Raw genomic sequence first — 14,854 nt, 5'->3', positions numbered from 1 at the left:
CCCACCGCGGTGTGGGGGCAATGGGGTGGGGTGGGGGCCCAAATTATGGGCTGTGGTGGGTGATGAGGCTGGGGCCTGAAGGGAGCCAGGCGGTGCTGGCTCAGGGAGAGCAGCCCCTGGCACTGAAGCACCAAACTCCCTCTCCCTGCGCCGTGTGGGGCAGCAGGGGACACCCACAGATCCCCAACTCGCTGTGGGGCAGCGTGGATGCACCCCGAGGTGCTCCTGGCTATGGGATGGGGCTGCTGTGGGGACAATCACAAGCTCCGGGACACTCATGGAGACAGCAGCTCCCTCTACACCAAACCTTTAATGGGGAGAAGGGAAACACCTTGCTGGGGAGGGGGTTGTAGGCACCCCGCTTCCCTCCGAGGGTTTAGGGTCACTGTGGCCCCACACCCCTCATGTCCCCAGCCCCTCACGGGCTTTGTGCTGTGCTGTCGGTGGTCGCTCGGGACGCCCCGCGGCGGGATCCCTGCTGCCTTCGTCATCGCCCCCTCCTGAGCCGCCAGGCTCGCTTTACAGACCCCAGCTTCCTTTTATTGCTTCCCCTCTCAGATTGCAGCCGGGGCTCTATTTTTAGCAGCACGCCTTCTAAAAATAGCCGCGAGCTGTTTGGCAGCAGGAGAGGTCCCGCTCCTCCGCGCCGTGGCCCCTGCAGCCGGGAGGCTACAAAAGGAGGCCGGGAGCAGCGGGGGTCAGCGGGTTCAGAGGCAGCCGCAGGCAGAGGAGGTGAGAGGAGCTCTGCCAGCTCCGGGCGCGCCGTGCCAGCACCATGACCATCTTCTGCAGCCACTGCCACAGGCCGCTGCAGGCACAGGCGAGCTGCTTGCCCAGCAGGGCTGGGGCAGTGCCCGGCGTCTCCAAACCCTTCAGGTGAGCTGCTCCTCACCCGCGGGGCTGCAGGGGATGAGGATGAGGATGGGGATGGGGATGGTGTCTCCCCCTCTCCCTGGGCAGCTTTCCCCAAAGAGCTGGCTTTGCAGGTCGACCAAGAGCGCCTCGAAGGCTCGCCGGGACCAGATCAACGCAGAGCTGCAGGCGCTGCGCTCCCTGCTGCCCATCTCGGCGCGGGAGAAGGAGCGCCTCTCCTACCTGCACACCATGGCCCTGGTGTGCCTCCGGCTGCGGGGCGCCCACCTCTTCCCTCCAGGTACCCCTGGGCACCGCTGCACCTGCCCGGTGCCTCGCCAGCACGGCTCTGCACGGGGCGCTGCTCCTGCAGGAGCCCCACGCTGTGCTCCCCCTGCAGTGTCGGCTCCCCCGGCGGGCCCGGTGCTCGCTGCAGAGCTGCTCTCCCTGCTGCCGGGCTTCCTGCTGGTGCTCTCGGCCACTGGCAAGCTGGTCTACATCTCCGAGAACGTCTCCCAGGTCCTGGGCCTCTCCATGGTAAGGCCTGGCCGCTGTGGAGTTGCAGCCGCTGTCCCCGCGGGGCTCTCCTGTGAGCTCCCCCCCTCCGGGGCAGGCACGCTCCGTGACGACAGCTCCCCGCCCAGGTGGAGCTCCTCGCCCAGGGGGACACGGTCTTTGACATCCTGGAGGGGCGAGCGCGGGAGGATGTGTGCAAGAAGCTCCTCCTGGCCCAGGAGCAGCCAGGCAGGGGTAAGGCTGGGAGAACGGGAGGCTGCTGGGCTGGGGTCTCGCAGGAACTGCCCTGCCTGGGCTCTTTGTGGCCGCCTGGGAGGGGGAGCAGGGCTGCCAGGGGAGCCCCTGACCCACTCCTGGTTTGCTGCAGAAGTCACGTTTGTCAGCGAGATGCGCACATCCAAAGCCTTCCGGCTGCAGCACGGGGGTAACCGGGCCGTGGCAGTGCGTGGGCATTTCATGGCCCCACGCTGGCCGGCCTCCCCCTCCACCGCAGCCTTCCTGGCCCTCTGCACCCCGGTCCCACCGCTGGCTGCAGAGGGCGACGCCGGCTCTCAGGACGAGCTGTTCCACAGCACACATGCCCTGGACATGACCTTTAGCGATGTCTCGGAGAGGTGAGGGGTGCCCGCTCACACCACAGCCCCAGCCGGCTGTGCAGGACCCCCAGGATGCTTTCACTTCACTAAACCTGGGTGCGGGACGCAGGCTGGACCCCACTCCTCTTATCCTCCCCAGTGTCACCTACCACCTCGGCTACCGCAGGGAGGAGCTGGTCGGTCGGTCGTGGTACAGCCTCCTGCACCCCGAGGACGCTGACCTAGCAGCTGCCCAGCACAGGGCTGTGGGTGAGTGGCCGTGTCCTCCTCTACCCTGGTCTGGCTACACCCAAGACCAGGATGCCTGCGACAAAGCACATTTGGTCCTGCTCACTGTACCAAGGAGGAAGCAGAGAGTTAGTCACATGCCTGTGCGGGGCTGCAAGCACAGCGGGGGGCTGTCAGAGGGGTGGACACCACCTCTCCCAGCACCCCTAACGCCTCCCGTTGCCCACAGCACTGGGGCCGGGCCCGGGGCCGGCCGGGAGCCCCGCGGTGCTGCGCCTGCTCCGCCGGGACCGCAGCTGGGCCTGGCTCCGCGTCTGGGCACGCCGGGGCCGCGGCCTCATCGCCTGCTCCAGCCGCAGCCTCAGGTGAGCGCTGGGCCGGACCCGGGGGGGGGCTCAGGGGGGGGGTCCCGGAGCCCCGGGGCCGCCCCTCAGCGCCGTGTCCGCCTCAGGGAGGAGGAAGCGGCCTACCTGCGGGACAGGCCTCGCGGCCCGCCCGCGCCTCGCAGCCCGGCAGCGAGCCCGGCGCTCAGCCGGCTGGCCGCACAGCTCCGCGCCTTGGCCGACAGCCTCTCGCCGCCCTCCTCCGCCGTTCCTCCGCCCTGCCCCGCAGCCCCCGGTACCCCCGGGGCCTACCCCGGGGCCTGCCCCGCGCCGCCCGACGCCGCCCTGGCTCTGGCCCGTCTCCTAGGCGACGCGCTGGAGGCGGCGGCGCCGGGCGGTGCGCATGCGCATGCGCGGCGCGCGCAGCCCGCTCCTCAATAAAAGGCCCCTCCCACCCGCTGGCTGACTGACTGCGTGAGTGGCTCACTGCGCATGCGCGCGCGCCGGCCCGGTGGTGGGCGCCGGGCTGAGGGGAGGGGAGAGGGGGAGGGAGGAGGCCATGAGGGGGGGGAGACGGGCACGGCGGGAGGAGGAGGAGGAGGAAGAGGAAGAAGAAGAGGAAGAAGAGGATGATGGTGATGAGGAGGAGGAGGAGGAGGAGGAGGAGGCGGCAGAGGGCTCGGTGTCGGAAGGTGAGGCCCTGCGGCCGCTCCCGCCGTGCCTGAGGGGGCTCTGAGGGGCCCTGAGGGGGTCCTGAGGGGATTTGGGGGGGCCCTGAGGGGGCTCTGGGGTTGCTCGAGGGGGCTCTGAGGAGACTTGGGGGTGCCCTGAGGGGTCTCTGAGGGGATTTGGGGGGTCTCTGGGGGGCCCTAAGGGGGCTCTGAGGGGCTGAGCCGTTACCCGCTGGCCCCTCGGTCGGTTCCTGCCCCTGCAGCACGGCCCAAAGCTGCTGGGCCCATACCTGGGTGGATGGCTGAGGTAGGGAGAGGGTGGTCAGTGCTCCCCAGGGGGGTGGTGGTGCCTCAGTGAGCTGCTGGGGGGGTTGGAGGGGTTGGAGGTCCCTTCCCGCTGAGTTGTGCTGAGGGGAAAAGGGATAAAAAGCAGGCAGGTGGTTAAAGTAGCAGGAGGGGGGGGGGGGATAAGGGAAGCTGGCTGGGCCCCTGATGGAGGTCCCCTCAGGATGGTGAGCTTCCCCCAGGGGTGGGAGCAGCCCTTCTGGAGCAGGGCACTGCGCTTCCTCAACTTCTACCCAGCTCTGTTTGCCCCCCGGGACCTCTGGATTCTGCCAAAACAGCTGGTGGCTTGTTGGTTTTTGTTCTGCCCCTGTCAGATGAAGATTGTATCGGTGTGAGTGGCTACTTCTTGCCAGTCTCCTAAAAGCACACGGTAGGACACGTGTCCTGCACTGACACTGCTGTACAGGAGGTGCTTTCCCCATCAGATTTTAATGTGTTGCTTCTTGATTTCGTTGCCAGCACATGAGCCTTTGCTGCTTTCATGATAGGCATTTGGAAATGCATCCAACTGTCATTCTGTGCTGCAAGTGACGGTGCCTTTGTCTTTACAAAACATGAGAGCCGTTTCCACATTGTTCGTCCTTTCTTTTAATGTTTTCTCTGCCCTTCTGACTGTCCTTCCTCAGAGACTTCCATTCGTCCAGTGACACCCACCTATCTTCCTGTATAGAGATTAACTGCTCTACGCCCCAGTGACTCGTGTAATGAGCACAGATTCTTCCTGTAGCGCAGTTTAAAGATTTCTGCACTGAAGGCTGTGAGCTCCACTAAGCTGGCTATAAATTAGCAAGCTGCTTAGCACTCGGTTTGTACCCGAGCAGTGAGTACAGGTCTCTGCTCAGAAGGTGTCACGTTCTGCTGTGCAGGCACTAAGTGGCAGCACGAGGCTGACAAAGGGCAACGGTGGCAGGGGTGAGGGAGCCCAAGCCAGAGAGGGTGTCAGCTGGCAGCAGGATCAGTGGGAAGGGTGTTCTGGGAAGCAGTGTGATCAAACAGCGCTGTGTTAACATTTCCTTTCTCCCTTGCTCTGAAAACTTGAGCGTGCAAGTGAAAAGAAAACATTTCCTAGGGCAGTACTTGGGGCAAGGTGTGACTGTTTTTGGGAAGCCACATCTGGGTGTGTTGTGCCAGCCGCTTGGTACCCAGCTGTGCTCCTCTGGAAGGACTGCGTGCCTGGCGCTGCGCTGAGGTGCTGAGCAGGCAGACACCTCCCAGGTGTGAACCAGAAGGAATCGCTTTGGTTGCAGTTAGGAGGAGGAGAACAATCTGCTGTTGGTGTAGGACTCGTCATTCGGGATGATAATGTTTTCTGTCTTGTAAGAACTGTTTAATCTCCTTCGGTGACAGTGATCCTAAGGAAGCGTAGCAACAGAAGACTCCAGGAGAATATCTCGTGCGTTCGTCGGCACTTTGCGTAGAAGCGGCTTTGATGTTTCTTCTGTTGTGTTGGTCTTCTGTGTGGTGGTTAGAGGAGAGAGGGAATAATTCGTAAAATATCAGATGTAAGCTGAGGGGAGCAGTGGTTTCTTTCTTCTATGCAGGAGGAGAGGGATGGCACCGCTGGGCTCGTGCCGGTTGTATCCGACTGAGCTGTCCCTCTTGGTGGAACGCAGGGCTGGGAGGCGCCTCGAGAAGCTGTTTGGTTCAGGTGTGTTCTGCTCTCTCTTCCAGATCCATGTTTTATGTCTTTTGAGGAACGGCTGCAGCTGCAGAGCGGCACGAGAACAAGAGTGAGCAAGCAGGTGACCGGTGGGAAGAAAACTGCCAAACCTGCAGTGAAGCAGCAACGAAACAAAAAGGGGTAAAGGTGTCCTCGTGTTCAGGATGTGTCCTTGTGCCCTCTGCCCTCCAGAAGCTGTGCTGGGAACTCCTCATGGGTCACCATTGCCTTGGGGCTGGTGTAGATCTCCTTTAACGTGCTGTACAGCAGCGGCCTTCACCATGGCACTTCATTTGGGAAGTGCTGGAGCTCTTGGTACTCTGTCCTGCTCCCTAGCTGTTGCCTGTTAGTCGACAGTTAAATCAGCACTCATTTCCTGTACGCCCTCTGTATTGAGATGCTTTTAACCCAGAAGCACGGCTGGCTTCTCTTCTGAGGGAGAGTGTTTTTACCTCTACCCCAGCTGCTTTCTGATCCCCTTCCAGCTTATCGGGGTCTCGTGCCCAGCTCCCATAGCTGCAGGATCGGCCAGTTGGTCTGGGATCTCATTCATCCTTCTGCTCTTCTCTCATCCGTGTTGATGTCCCTCCCTCCCTCCCCTCCGCCCAGTACTCTCCTGTTCTCAGTAGTCTTTACACCTCCTGTTTGTATTCTCTGGAGGCCCTATTGATGTGGGGACTGTGGAATGTGTTCAGTGCAACAAAGCTTATCAGATCTCTTTACCGGCCTCCGCAGGCCTCTGCCATTAGCAGCTGCCATAGCATTACCCTTTATTTGCAGTAGTTAACAGCTCTCAGTCCTCAGAGTCGTATCCCAGCGATTTGAATGGGTTTCCTCTCTTTCCCTGGTGTTCCCTCACGTATTTCTGATCCTCTGCTGAGTCTGTTTTCCTTCTGAATTGAGCAGCTGACCAGAGTGATGTTTCTACTTTGCCTTCTACCCGAGAGCCTGGGAGATTTTGTGTAGTGCAGCATCCTCACACAGCATCTCTATTTCTAAGACATGGTTTGCATAATTCTGTTTTTATTATTTAATTCCCCTAATCCTTTAAGCGCTGTATCGCTGTAAATCCCCGATGCTGCTTCTCTCGTGGTTTTTATAATGGAAGTGAACTTCTTAAAAGGGACTTCAGGGAAATCCCTGGCAGCTCGGCTGCTTTCAGCGATGGGTTATAAAGCTGGCTTGGGCGTTGCGCAGGGGCGTAGCTACATGAGCGGATGTGAAAATACCCAAAATGCCGCCTTGAGCGTGAGCTGGAGAGCTGCTCTATTGCCTCAGGGCTGTTTGTGCTCCTTGCCCCCCTGTAACTACTGCTGAATGTGGCTGTAGTGCCAGGACTCTCAGCGGGGGCTTCACACATCTTTTCCTGTTTCTGATTACATACGTGATGCATGGACAAATCATGGGATGCAGCATCCAAGTGGGATGGGGAGAGTAATACTCCCTTCTCCCGCATTATCCTGCCTTCCTCTCCCCCCTAAAGCTACAAGCTCCAAAGGTCTGTGCTACAAGAAGGACTTTTGGGTCCTGAGCCACTGTGCAGTGCCTTTTGGAATACGTGCCACGAGCTGTATGGCCCCCGTTCCTGGGGGCTGGCCTTTCCCGTGCCCGAGTTACGCTGTGACACCTATCAGTTGTACTGCTCCTGGTCACAGAGCTGACAGGTCTCTGCAACTACCACGTCGCTGCAGAAACACCCAGCTTTGGCCTTGCCTTTCAGAGTAACGCTGCTCAGTAGCGCGTGAGATGGGCTAGGAACAGAGGAGGGCTGTTAGGTGATGAACGAGAACGTGCGTGTGTGATAACTCAGTGCAGTGCGTTCACCGATGCGTCCTGTGCAGTGGCAGGTTTTCACTTGTTCCAGAACACCAGAGCCCCCTGTATCAAGACATAAAACACACGGATGTTCTGTGCGGGATGACTTTAGCCACGCATCTATAGAGCAGTTGGTTGTATTAGCCTTGTCTGGCTCTTGACCAAGTCACCTCTGCAGGTATCACCATGGGAGAAGCCAGGTGTTTTGGCACCATGCATTAATATCCTCCGGAGGGTCTGCATGACCTGCTGGCATGTTACTCTGGGCCTCTTTCCGCCCTCTGCTCCCTTCAAGTAGGTTTTTTTTCTTTCAGGCCAGTGGAGATGTCTGCCAAGAAACCCGTGCCTTTCCTGCGCCAAGTTGTCTCTGTCACAAAGAAGGTGGGGTACAGGTACCTTGTATTTTGGGGAGAGCAAGAGGTGGGGCGCAGCAGGTGCTGATTTTAATTCGGTTTATTGCTGCTGCCTGGTAAACTGGATGCAGACACGATGACTTGGGGAGGGACTGCCACCTTTGTTGTTGAGTTAAGTCTTGCTAACTGCAGATGTTTTCAGTGGTGGCTGTAAATATTGGTAGATTTAAAAAATAAAAAATAAAAAAAAAAAATGGCAGGGTCTGATCCATGGGAAGAGAGGAAGCAGGACCTTAACTGGAATCCTGGCCCCAGCTCTCAGTTCTGCCTTCCCTGCTTCCAGATCCACAGGGACCCTCGATTTGATGACCTGTCTGGAGAGTATAAACCTGAAGTTTTTATGAAGACGTACAGCTTCCTGGACGCCATCAAGAAGCAGGAGAAGGAGGTGATGCTTTATTTTATGCCTGGCCTTGGCCAGGAGAACCTTGCTTGGCAGGAGCAGCTTCCACAAAGGCCTTTCGCAGCGGAGCTGGCAGGCAGGCAGTGACGCAGCTTTCTGCTCTCTTCTCCAGATGATTCAGAAGCAGCTGAAGAAATGCCGGGACACGGAGCAGAAGGAGAAGCTGCAGCAGCTCCTGAACCGCATGGTAAGCTCGGTGCAGCAGCTCCTCTCCTGTGAGGCACCAAGAGAGGAGGTGTGACCCGAGGGCTGTCTAGACGCTTGCTGCCACGGGCCATCCTTTCTGTGCAGACGCAGCAAGAACAGGCACAGAAAAAACAGCAAAAACAGAGGGAGAGGGAGCTGTCTTTTAAGAGACGTCAACGGGAATTGGCCAAGCAGGGGAAGAAACCCTTCTTCCTGAAGAAATGTAAGTACAGAGTGTGAACGTGCTGCTGACAGGGCTCCGAGCTCTGGAAGCGAGTGGTCGATAATTTGGCTTGGAGCTGCGGAGGGATGGGTCTGGTGCTGGCACCCCAGTGACAAGCCGGGCCTGGGGCCAGGGAGGGAGAGGCGAGAAGGGGCCAGCGTGCAGAGATGATTCAGGCTTGGGTTAAAGCCCTGCTCCTCTCTCCTTCGCAGCTGAGAAGAGGAAATTGGAGCTGGCAGAGAAGTACGCGGAGCTGAAGAGGAGCGGAAAGCTGGAGAGCTTCCTGAGCAAGAAAAGGAAGAGGAACGCCATCAAAGACAAGCGCCGTCTGCCCTCGCAGAAGAACTTGTGACGGCCGGACAGGCGTGCTGCTGCCTGGAGAGGTGGGGCTGCTGCTGCCATTCCCTCTGCCCGGCCAGGCCTGGCAGGTGGCCCCCAGCTTCCTGCTGTCTGCCATCACCGTACGGTGACGCTGTGAGGCTCCAGACCTTGTACCTGCCCGTGTCTTCCTCTAAGGGCAGTGCCACCACCTCCCTGGGCCCCTGCTCCACTGCTTCCAGGTCTCAAGGGGATTTCTTTTTTTCCTCCAGCAACGCTGCCTGGTTTAGGCTATGATCTTTGTTCTCAGTGACATGCCCGGCTCTGCCTTGTTAAAAACCTCGTTACAGGTCTAGGCGTGAGCAGGAGGCCTTGCTTGGAGGCCTCCCCTCCTGAAATTCTATAAGCCAGCTTCCCCAGCCTCTCGGCACGGGTCTCCAGCCCCTGCCAGTTTTCCCATCCTCAGTTGCAGCGAGCCCAGAGGGCCGACACCTTCCTGCTGGGGGCCCCGCCTGGGAGCAGCATCCAGGTGGAGTCTGACCGGCGCTGAGAAGTGAGGGAATTGTGTCTGTGTCTGGTGAAGCAGCCGTGCTGTTGCAGGCCTTCCTCGTGGCCTGGTGCAGGGCCGCCCCATTCTCAGCCTGTTTTCTCAAGGGCTGCTGCTGCTCCCAGGTCACTCCGGTTCTGCACAAAATAAATCCTTCACTTTCCTCTATTCCCCGTGTCGCTGCTGTTGCAATCCAAGCCATAGTTTGAGCTCCCGGGACGTGCCTCCAGCACTACCCATCACCCCCATCTGTTTCTCCTGCCTCCTGGCCCTCTCCTCATGGAGGTGACGTGGGGATGAGCCCAGTGCTCCCAGTCGGACCCAGTTCAGCAGGGCCGGGCACTCCCTGCCCAACCTGGGCACGGCCCCGCAGCGAGCAGCAAGCGAGGCGAGCAGCGCCACCGTGCCTGGCTGAGGGCGGTACTGAGGCATCTGCCTCCCCGCGCATCCTGCTCTGCTGACGGGTTTTGGTGAGACTGGGGGAAGGCGGAAGAAGTGGGATGTGCCAGCTCGCTTAGGGACGATGAGGAGAGCCGCAGCCACCCTTAGCACAAAGCAAGCCAGGCGTGGGCTCTGCCCGGCCTCTTCCTCCTCTCCTGGCTTCGTGATGGATGCAGAGCCTGCCGCAGCCTTACGCCTGTGGTGGCACCGAAGCTCAAGGCTCTCACAGCCCCTTTGTGGCATCATTTTGCTGTTCTACGCCTTGTTTTTATCCTGGAGCTGGACAAATCTCTCCTGGTAACGGTGCAAGGAGAGAACTGAGGAAGGAGGCTGGAGTGGGCTCACCTGGAAGCCCTGGCCATGCAGGAGTTGCCTTCCCAGGTCCCCATGTCCCCATCCCCACCTGCTGGGAGATGCACCCAGCAGGCAGCAATCCTGCTGCAGCCCCAGACACCATGGACACGGGTTTCACCTGCTGCTGTCCAGCGCAGGAGAAACGAGGAGAGAATGCCCCCATGTGGGCGCCTGGAACCTTCTCCCTGCATCTGGGTGGCCACCAATGAGCTCCCCTTTCCCCACCACCGCCACGTGACACTGGGACAGGCGAGGGACGGGGGACACGGACACGAGGAGGGCTCAGGTCTTTTATTGCAAAGAGGGAGGTACGAAAAAGGTCCCGTGGCCGAGCCTGCGGCTGTCCAAGGAGGAGGAGAGGCCGGAGGAAGCCCGGTCCTCGCTGCCCCCAGCGTGGGCACCTGGCTCTCACGGCACGGGGAGCGGGGCGAGACGCCGCGGTGGGGCAAGTGGCGTCCCCACACAGCCCACGGGGGCAGTCCGGGGGGCTCTGCGGCCCTCCTGGTGTTTTGTGGGGGCGGTCGGGGCTGCGGCTGCTGCCTCACGTGTTGTCCTGGGCCGGCTCCTCGGGGCGAGCGGGCTGATCCCGGGACTTGCCCGGCGCCGGGGAGGGCTGGGGCTGGCAGGAGCCTTGCGGGGCAGGGCCGGGCCCCGGCGGCGCGTGGTTGCGGTGCCGCTGGTACTGCACGAACATGCAGACCTTGAGGCCGATGGCCAGCATGTTCTTGCCCATGAAGATGCTGGAGACGCGGGCGTCCCTGAAGAAGAGCATGTTGCTGCCGCGGATGAAGATGGTGGTGATGTTGACGGTGAGCATGCTCAGCATGGGGTAGAGCATCATGCGGTGCGGCACGATGCCGATGCCCTGCATGCTGATCTCGCAGAGGGACACGCAGGGCAGGACCAGGAGCAGGATGTAGCAGTAGAAGAACATGATGCCCTCCGCCCAGAGCGGCAGGCCCTTCTTCTGGGGCTCCCACAGGTTGGCCTGGATGTCCAGCACGTCCAGCATGTCCACGATGACCCAGAAGAGGCGGTTGCGGAGATCCTCCTTCTTCTTGAAGGTCCGCACGTACTCCATGCGCTCCGTGGCCACCAGCAGCACGTAGAGGGCCGGGATGCAGACGGAGAGCAGCAAGGTCAGCGCCTTGCGGGCCATCAGGTCCAGGCTCTTGCGGTCAGCCTTGTAGTTCTGGTAGACGAAGTAGACCTTGATCTCCAGAACGAAGACGTAGAGGAACCAGAGGATCATGGCGTAGCCCCGCTTGGCCGTCTTCACCTCCGCCCCCACCCAGGTGGCCACGTAGCGGAGCACCAGCAGGAAGCACACGTCGCCCACCGCCACCATGACGCAGATGCCCAGCTTCCTGGAGCCCTGGCTCTGCTCCACCAGGTAGGCATCCATGAGGACGAGGCTGCTCATGATGAGCACGGTGGAGAGGCACACGTGGGGCTTGCTGATGGGTGGCGGGGGCACCATCCTGCGCGGAGGAACAGGCAGGGCCATCAGCGAGCTGCCGGGCGCGCCCGCCCCCACCCTCTTGTCCCCCCCTCTCCCCGCCAACCGTGGGTGAGCAGAAGAAGGGGTGGGGGAGGTGAATGGTCATCAGTTTTTCCCCCAGCTTTGTTTCAACCCCCCAGAACGTGCCAGGCCATGTCTCCACAGGACATCCTGCCGGGGAACGGGCACGAGCCCCACCTCAGACCCCAGGAGCCACGTGTAGGGGGACCACGGGGCAGGCTGGGTGTCCCTCGAGCACTTGGGGTGCTCCTGCCTCTTCCTGGAGCTCCTCGCACTGCTTAATCTCTTAGTGCCTTATATTTTCCGTGGGCTTTCCCGGTCCATGGCCCTGGTTCTGCTCTTTCCTAGAAGGCACACGTGGCCGTGCCCTCATCCCAAGCAGGTCCTTAACGGCCGTGAGGCAGAGCCCATCTTTTTAGCCTCCTTCATTTCCATCCTCGGCATTAGGAGAGAGGACAGCCGGGCTAAAAATAAGCTGGAGGGTGGGAGGGAGGGAAGAGATCTGCCCAACATCTTCAGTTTCCTCCAGCCTCGTGCTCCTCAAGAGCTTTGCCTACAGCTGCCTGCCCGTGCCCGCTGTTCCCTGGGCACCATAAGCAGCGGGAGGCAGCGCTGGGCACGCAGAGCTCTGCAGGAGGCCCTCGATTTCAGCCTGGTGCTCGGCTTCGTGGCACAGGCAGAGCAAAGCCCAGACCCTACGAGGTTTGGGTGGCACGGGCACCGCCGGGCTCCCTCCTCTGGGCCCAGCACAGCTGCGGGCGGCTGCTGCCAGCGCCGGAGGGAGCAGGGAGCCGGGGCCCTGTGTGGCAGCTGCTCTGGAGGGGAGCCAGCCCCGGGGCTGAAATGGAGGCCGAGGCTGGGCTGCTGGCCGCGCTGCCGGGGCAGGGCAGGGGGCTGTGAGCGGGGCACGCGGGGCACCGCGCTACCAGAACTACTTCGGGGCCAGGAACCTGCGTGCTCGGAGGGATGCAACCTGCTGGGCATGGGTGCCTCTGAGGGAGAGGTGCCCGAGGGTGGTGGGGATGGGGGAGATGATGGTCCCGATAGATGGGGCACCCCAAGGGTTTCTCTGCTTGACCCTGCTGGTTCCTCAAACCTTTGGAGGATCTGTGAGCCTCCCGCCCCCCCGCACGCTGCCCCACATCCCAAATCCCACCCGGCAGCCGCTCTGCCCCACTTCTGGGCTCCCCATAGGGCTGCCACCCCACGACCCCTGCGCCGAGCGAGCCCCCCGCCTTGGCCCCATTACCTGGGGGTGCCCGGACAGGCGAAAGCCCCGAAGCCCGCATGTCCCGAGCCTTCAGCCGAGCGTGCGGCCGGGCTGCAGCAGGAGAGCGGCGAGGCGGCGGGGAGCTGCTCGGAGCCGGGCCGGGGAGCGGCGCGGAGGGACGGTGGCGGCGGGGCCGGGGCCGGGGCAGCGGGGGGCCGCGGCCGGCTCTGGCTGTCCGCCCGCAGCATGGCTCGGCGACACAAACGGGGCCGCAGCGGCGGAGCGGGGCCCCGCAGCTCCCCCCGCCGGGGCCGCGCTTTTACCTCGGGGAAGCGGCGCGGGGCGGGGCCGGCACGGGGAGGGCGAGGGGGGGGCAGCCCCGGTGGCGGCCCCGTGCCCGGCGCGGCATCGCCCGGCGAAGGCTCTGCGGCGCCGCTTGGCCCCTCCCGGCCGGGCGGGGACTGCGGCGGCCCCCGGCGAGGCGGAGCGGAGCGGCCCGGTACCGGGGCGGGGGGCGGGGGGGGCTCCGCTCTGCACCGCGCTCGGCCCGCTCCGGGGGGCTGGGACTGCAGGGGGGGGGTGGGGGGGCCGCGGGGTAGCGGGGCGCGCACGGGGGTACCGGGGGTGCCCCCCCCACCCCGTTGCCACGGCAACCCCGCCGGGCGCGCGCCCTGCCGCGCCCCTCGGCGCGCGCCCGCGCCGCCAGCCCGCGCGTTAAAGGGCTCGCCGCCACGCCCCCCGCCGCCCCCCATTGGCCGCTCCTCGCCTTCCTCCTCCTCCCATTGGCTGCCCGCTGCCTCTCTCCTCCCCCGCCCCGATTGGCCGCGCTCTCCGCCCTCCCCCTTTGCCATTGGCCGGCTGCCCCGCCGCCAAGCCCCTCCTCCCCCCTCCCATTGGCCGCCGGCTCGGCGGGGACGCCCGCTCCCGCCGCCGGCTCGCCGCCGAGCGCGCGCGCGCGCCACCGGGCGGAGCGGGCGGGCGCGCGCCCAGGCGGAGGCTCCGGGGCCGCCACCGGCGGGGGGATGGCGGCGGCGGCGGGCGGCGCGCTGGGCTCGGGGCCCCCCCCGGCACCCCCGGCGGCGGCAGCGGCGGCGGCGGTGGCCGGAGGAGGAGGAGGAGGGGCGGCGGCGGCCACCGCGGCCGCCACGGCGACCACCGCGATGATGATGACCGCCGCCACCCCGGCCGCCGCGGCGGTGACGGCCGCCGGGCCCGGCCCGGTGCCGGTGCCCATGAACCTGTTCGCCACGTGGGAGATCGACCGCTCGGCGCCCAGCTGCGTGCCCAGGTTGGTCCCGGGGGGGGGTCCCCCGGGGGTAGCGGGGGGGTCTCGGGGGTCGGTGGTGTCTCCCGGTACCGGGAGGAGCCGCCGGGCCTCGGGGGGGGGTGTGCGGGGAGGGGGCGGTGCGCTGCGGTGGTCGCGGGGAGGGAGGGTGGGTGGGGTGGGCGTGGGGGGGGCTTCTCCGACCGCCGTGGGTCTGTGGTGATGGTGGGGGGCTTGGGGGTGTGCTCCCAAATCAGTGGTTCCGTGATTCCGGTGGTGGTGGTGGTACGGGGATGGATGGCCAGGTGGTCCCGGAGGTGTTCTTCAACCTCAATGAGCCTGTGGTTATTCATGGTGATGGTGGTGGTATGAGGATGGATGGGCCGGGTGGTCCTGGAGGTGTTCTTCAACCTCCGTGAGCCTGTGGTGATGGTGGTGGTCATGCAGGTCTTCTCCAAGCTCAATGGTTCCGTGATTCTGATAGCGGTGGTATTGGTGGTGTGGGGATGGTTGGGCCAGGTGGTCCTGGAGGTGTTCTCCCACCTCCATCAGTCTGTTAGTGGTGGTGGTGTCGTACAGGGGCAGTTGCACCAGGTGGTCTTGGAGGCCTTCTGCAACCTCAGTGAGTCTGTTAGTGGGTGATGGTGGTGGTAGGGGGTGGTTGGGCCAGGTGCTCTTGGAGATCTTCTTCTGACCTCAGTGGCTCAATGATTCCATTAGTGGTAATATTGGTGGTACAGGAATGGTTGGACCAGGTGCTCTTGGAGGCCTTCTCCAACCCTACTGAGTCTATGACACACGTGGAAAAAGCACAGAGAAAATAAATCACGGTAAGAACCAGCCCTTGGAAGGGGCGCAAGGCGGCTGAGGAGTTGGGAGCGAGAAGCATGGGGGTCCAGCAGCCAGACAGCAGGGAGCAGAAGTGTTTGGAAATAATGCCCAGCTGGTGTGCTGCCCACCAAGGTCC

At 62.8% G+C, this 14,854-nt stretch overlaps 4 protein-coding genes across 4 annotated transcripts in view; 3 read left to right on the top strand and 1 right to left on the bottom strand.

The window, feature by feature from the left end:
- Positions 1-115: 115 nt before the first annotated feature.
- On the top strand, positions 116-2,956 carry NPAS4 (neuronal PAS domain protein 4; the record flags this gene model as incomplete). Its single annotated transcript, XM_084283398.1, has 5 exons — positions 116-876; positions 987-1,153; positions 1,253-1,982; positions 2,104-2,557; positions 2,627-2,956. The coding sequence occupies exons 1-5, from the start codon at positions 776-778 to the stop codon at positions 2,954-2,956; spliced, it is 1,782 nt and encodes a 593-aa protein (XP_084139524.1). The 5' UTR covers positions 116-775.
- Positions 2,957-3,074: 118 nt separating this feature from the next.
- On the top strand, positions 3,075-9,264 carry RRP36 (ribosomal RNA processing 36; the record flags this gene model as incomplete). The annotated part of the gene is made up of 7 exons (XM_084283397.1): positions 3,075-3,207; positions 5,203-5,332; positions 7,321-7,387; positions 7,703-7,807; positions 7,935-8,009; positions 8,114-8,231; positions 8,444-9,264. 7 exons carry the CDS (start codon positions 3,075-3,077, stop codon positions 8,581-8,583), a joined length of 768 nt encoding a protein of 255 aa, XP_084139523.1. The 3' UTR covers positions 8,584-9,264.
- A 937-nt stretch (positions 9,265-10,201) lies between these two features.
- Positions 10,202-12,933, bottom strand: LOC311207819 (transmembrane protein 121-like). Its single transcript, XM_084284130.1, has 2 exons — positions 12,663-12,933; positions 10,202-11,372 (listed from the first exon to the last, which is right to left on the bottom strand). Exons 1-2 carry the CDS (start codon positions 12,869-12,871, stop codon positions 10,433-10,435), a joined length of 1,149 nt encoding a protein of 382 aa, XP_084140256.1. The 5' UTR covers positions 12,872-12,933; the 3' UTR covers positions 10,202-10,432.
- A 701-nt stretch (positions 12,934-13,634) lies between these two features.
- Positions 13,635-14,854, top strand: part of LOC311208297 (phosphofurin acidic cluster sorting protein 2-like) — a 43,404-nt gene continuing 42,184 nt past the window's right edge. Inside the window, exon 1 of the mRNA XM_084284936.1 lies at positions 13,635-13,911. Within this exon, the coding sequence (XP_084141062.1) occupies positions 13,646-13,911 (266 nt within the window). The 5' untranslated portion in view covers positions 13,635-13,645. The remainder of the gene's footprint in view (positions 13,912-14,854) is intronic.

Source organism: Netta rufina, assembly GCF_964035555.1.
Source record: "Netta rufina genome assembly, chromosome: 3".
In the NCBI taxonomy this organism is placed as follows: domain Eukaryota; kingdom Metazoa; phylum Chordata; class Aves; order Anseriformes; family Anatidae; genus Netta; species Netta rufina.
This window is presented reverse-complemented; position numbering and strand designations above follow the sequence as displayed.

Coding starts and splice junctions, on each gene's coding strand:
- LOC311207819 (XM_084284130.1), bottom strand. CDS start 12,871: ATGCTGCGGGCGGACAGCCAGAGCCGGCCGCGGCCCCCCGCTGCCCCG. Junction 11,373..12,662: donor GCCTGTCCGGGCACCCCCAG/GTAATGGGGCCA, acceptor TCCTCCGCGCAG/GATGGTGCCCCCGCCACCCA.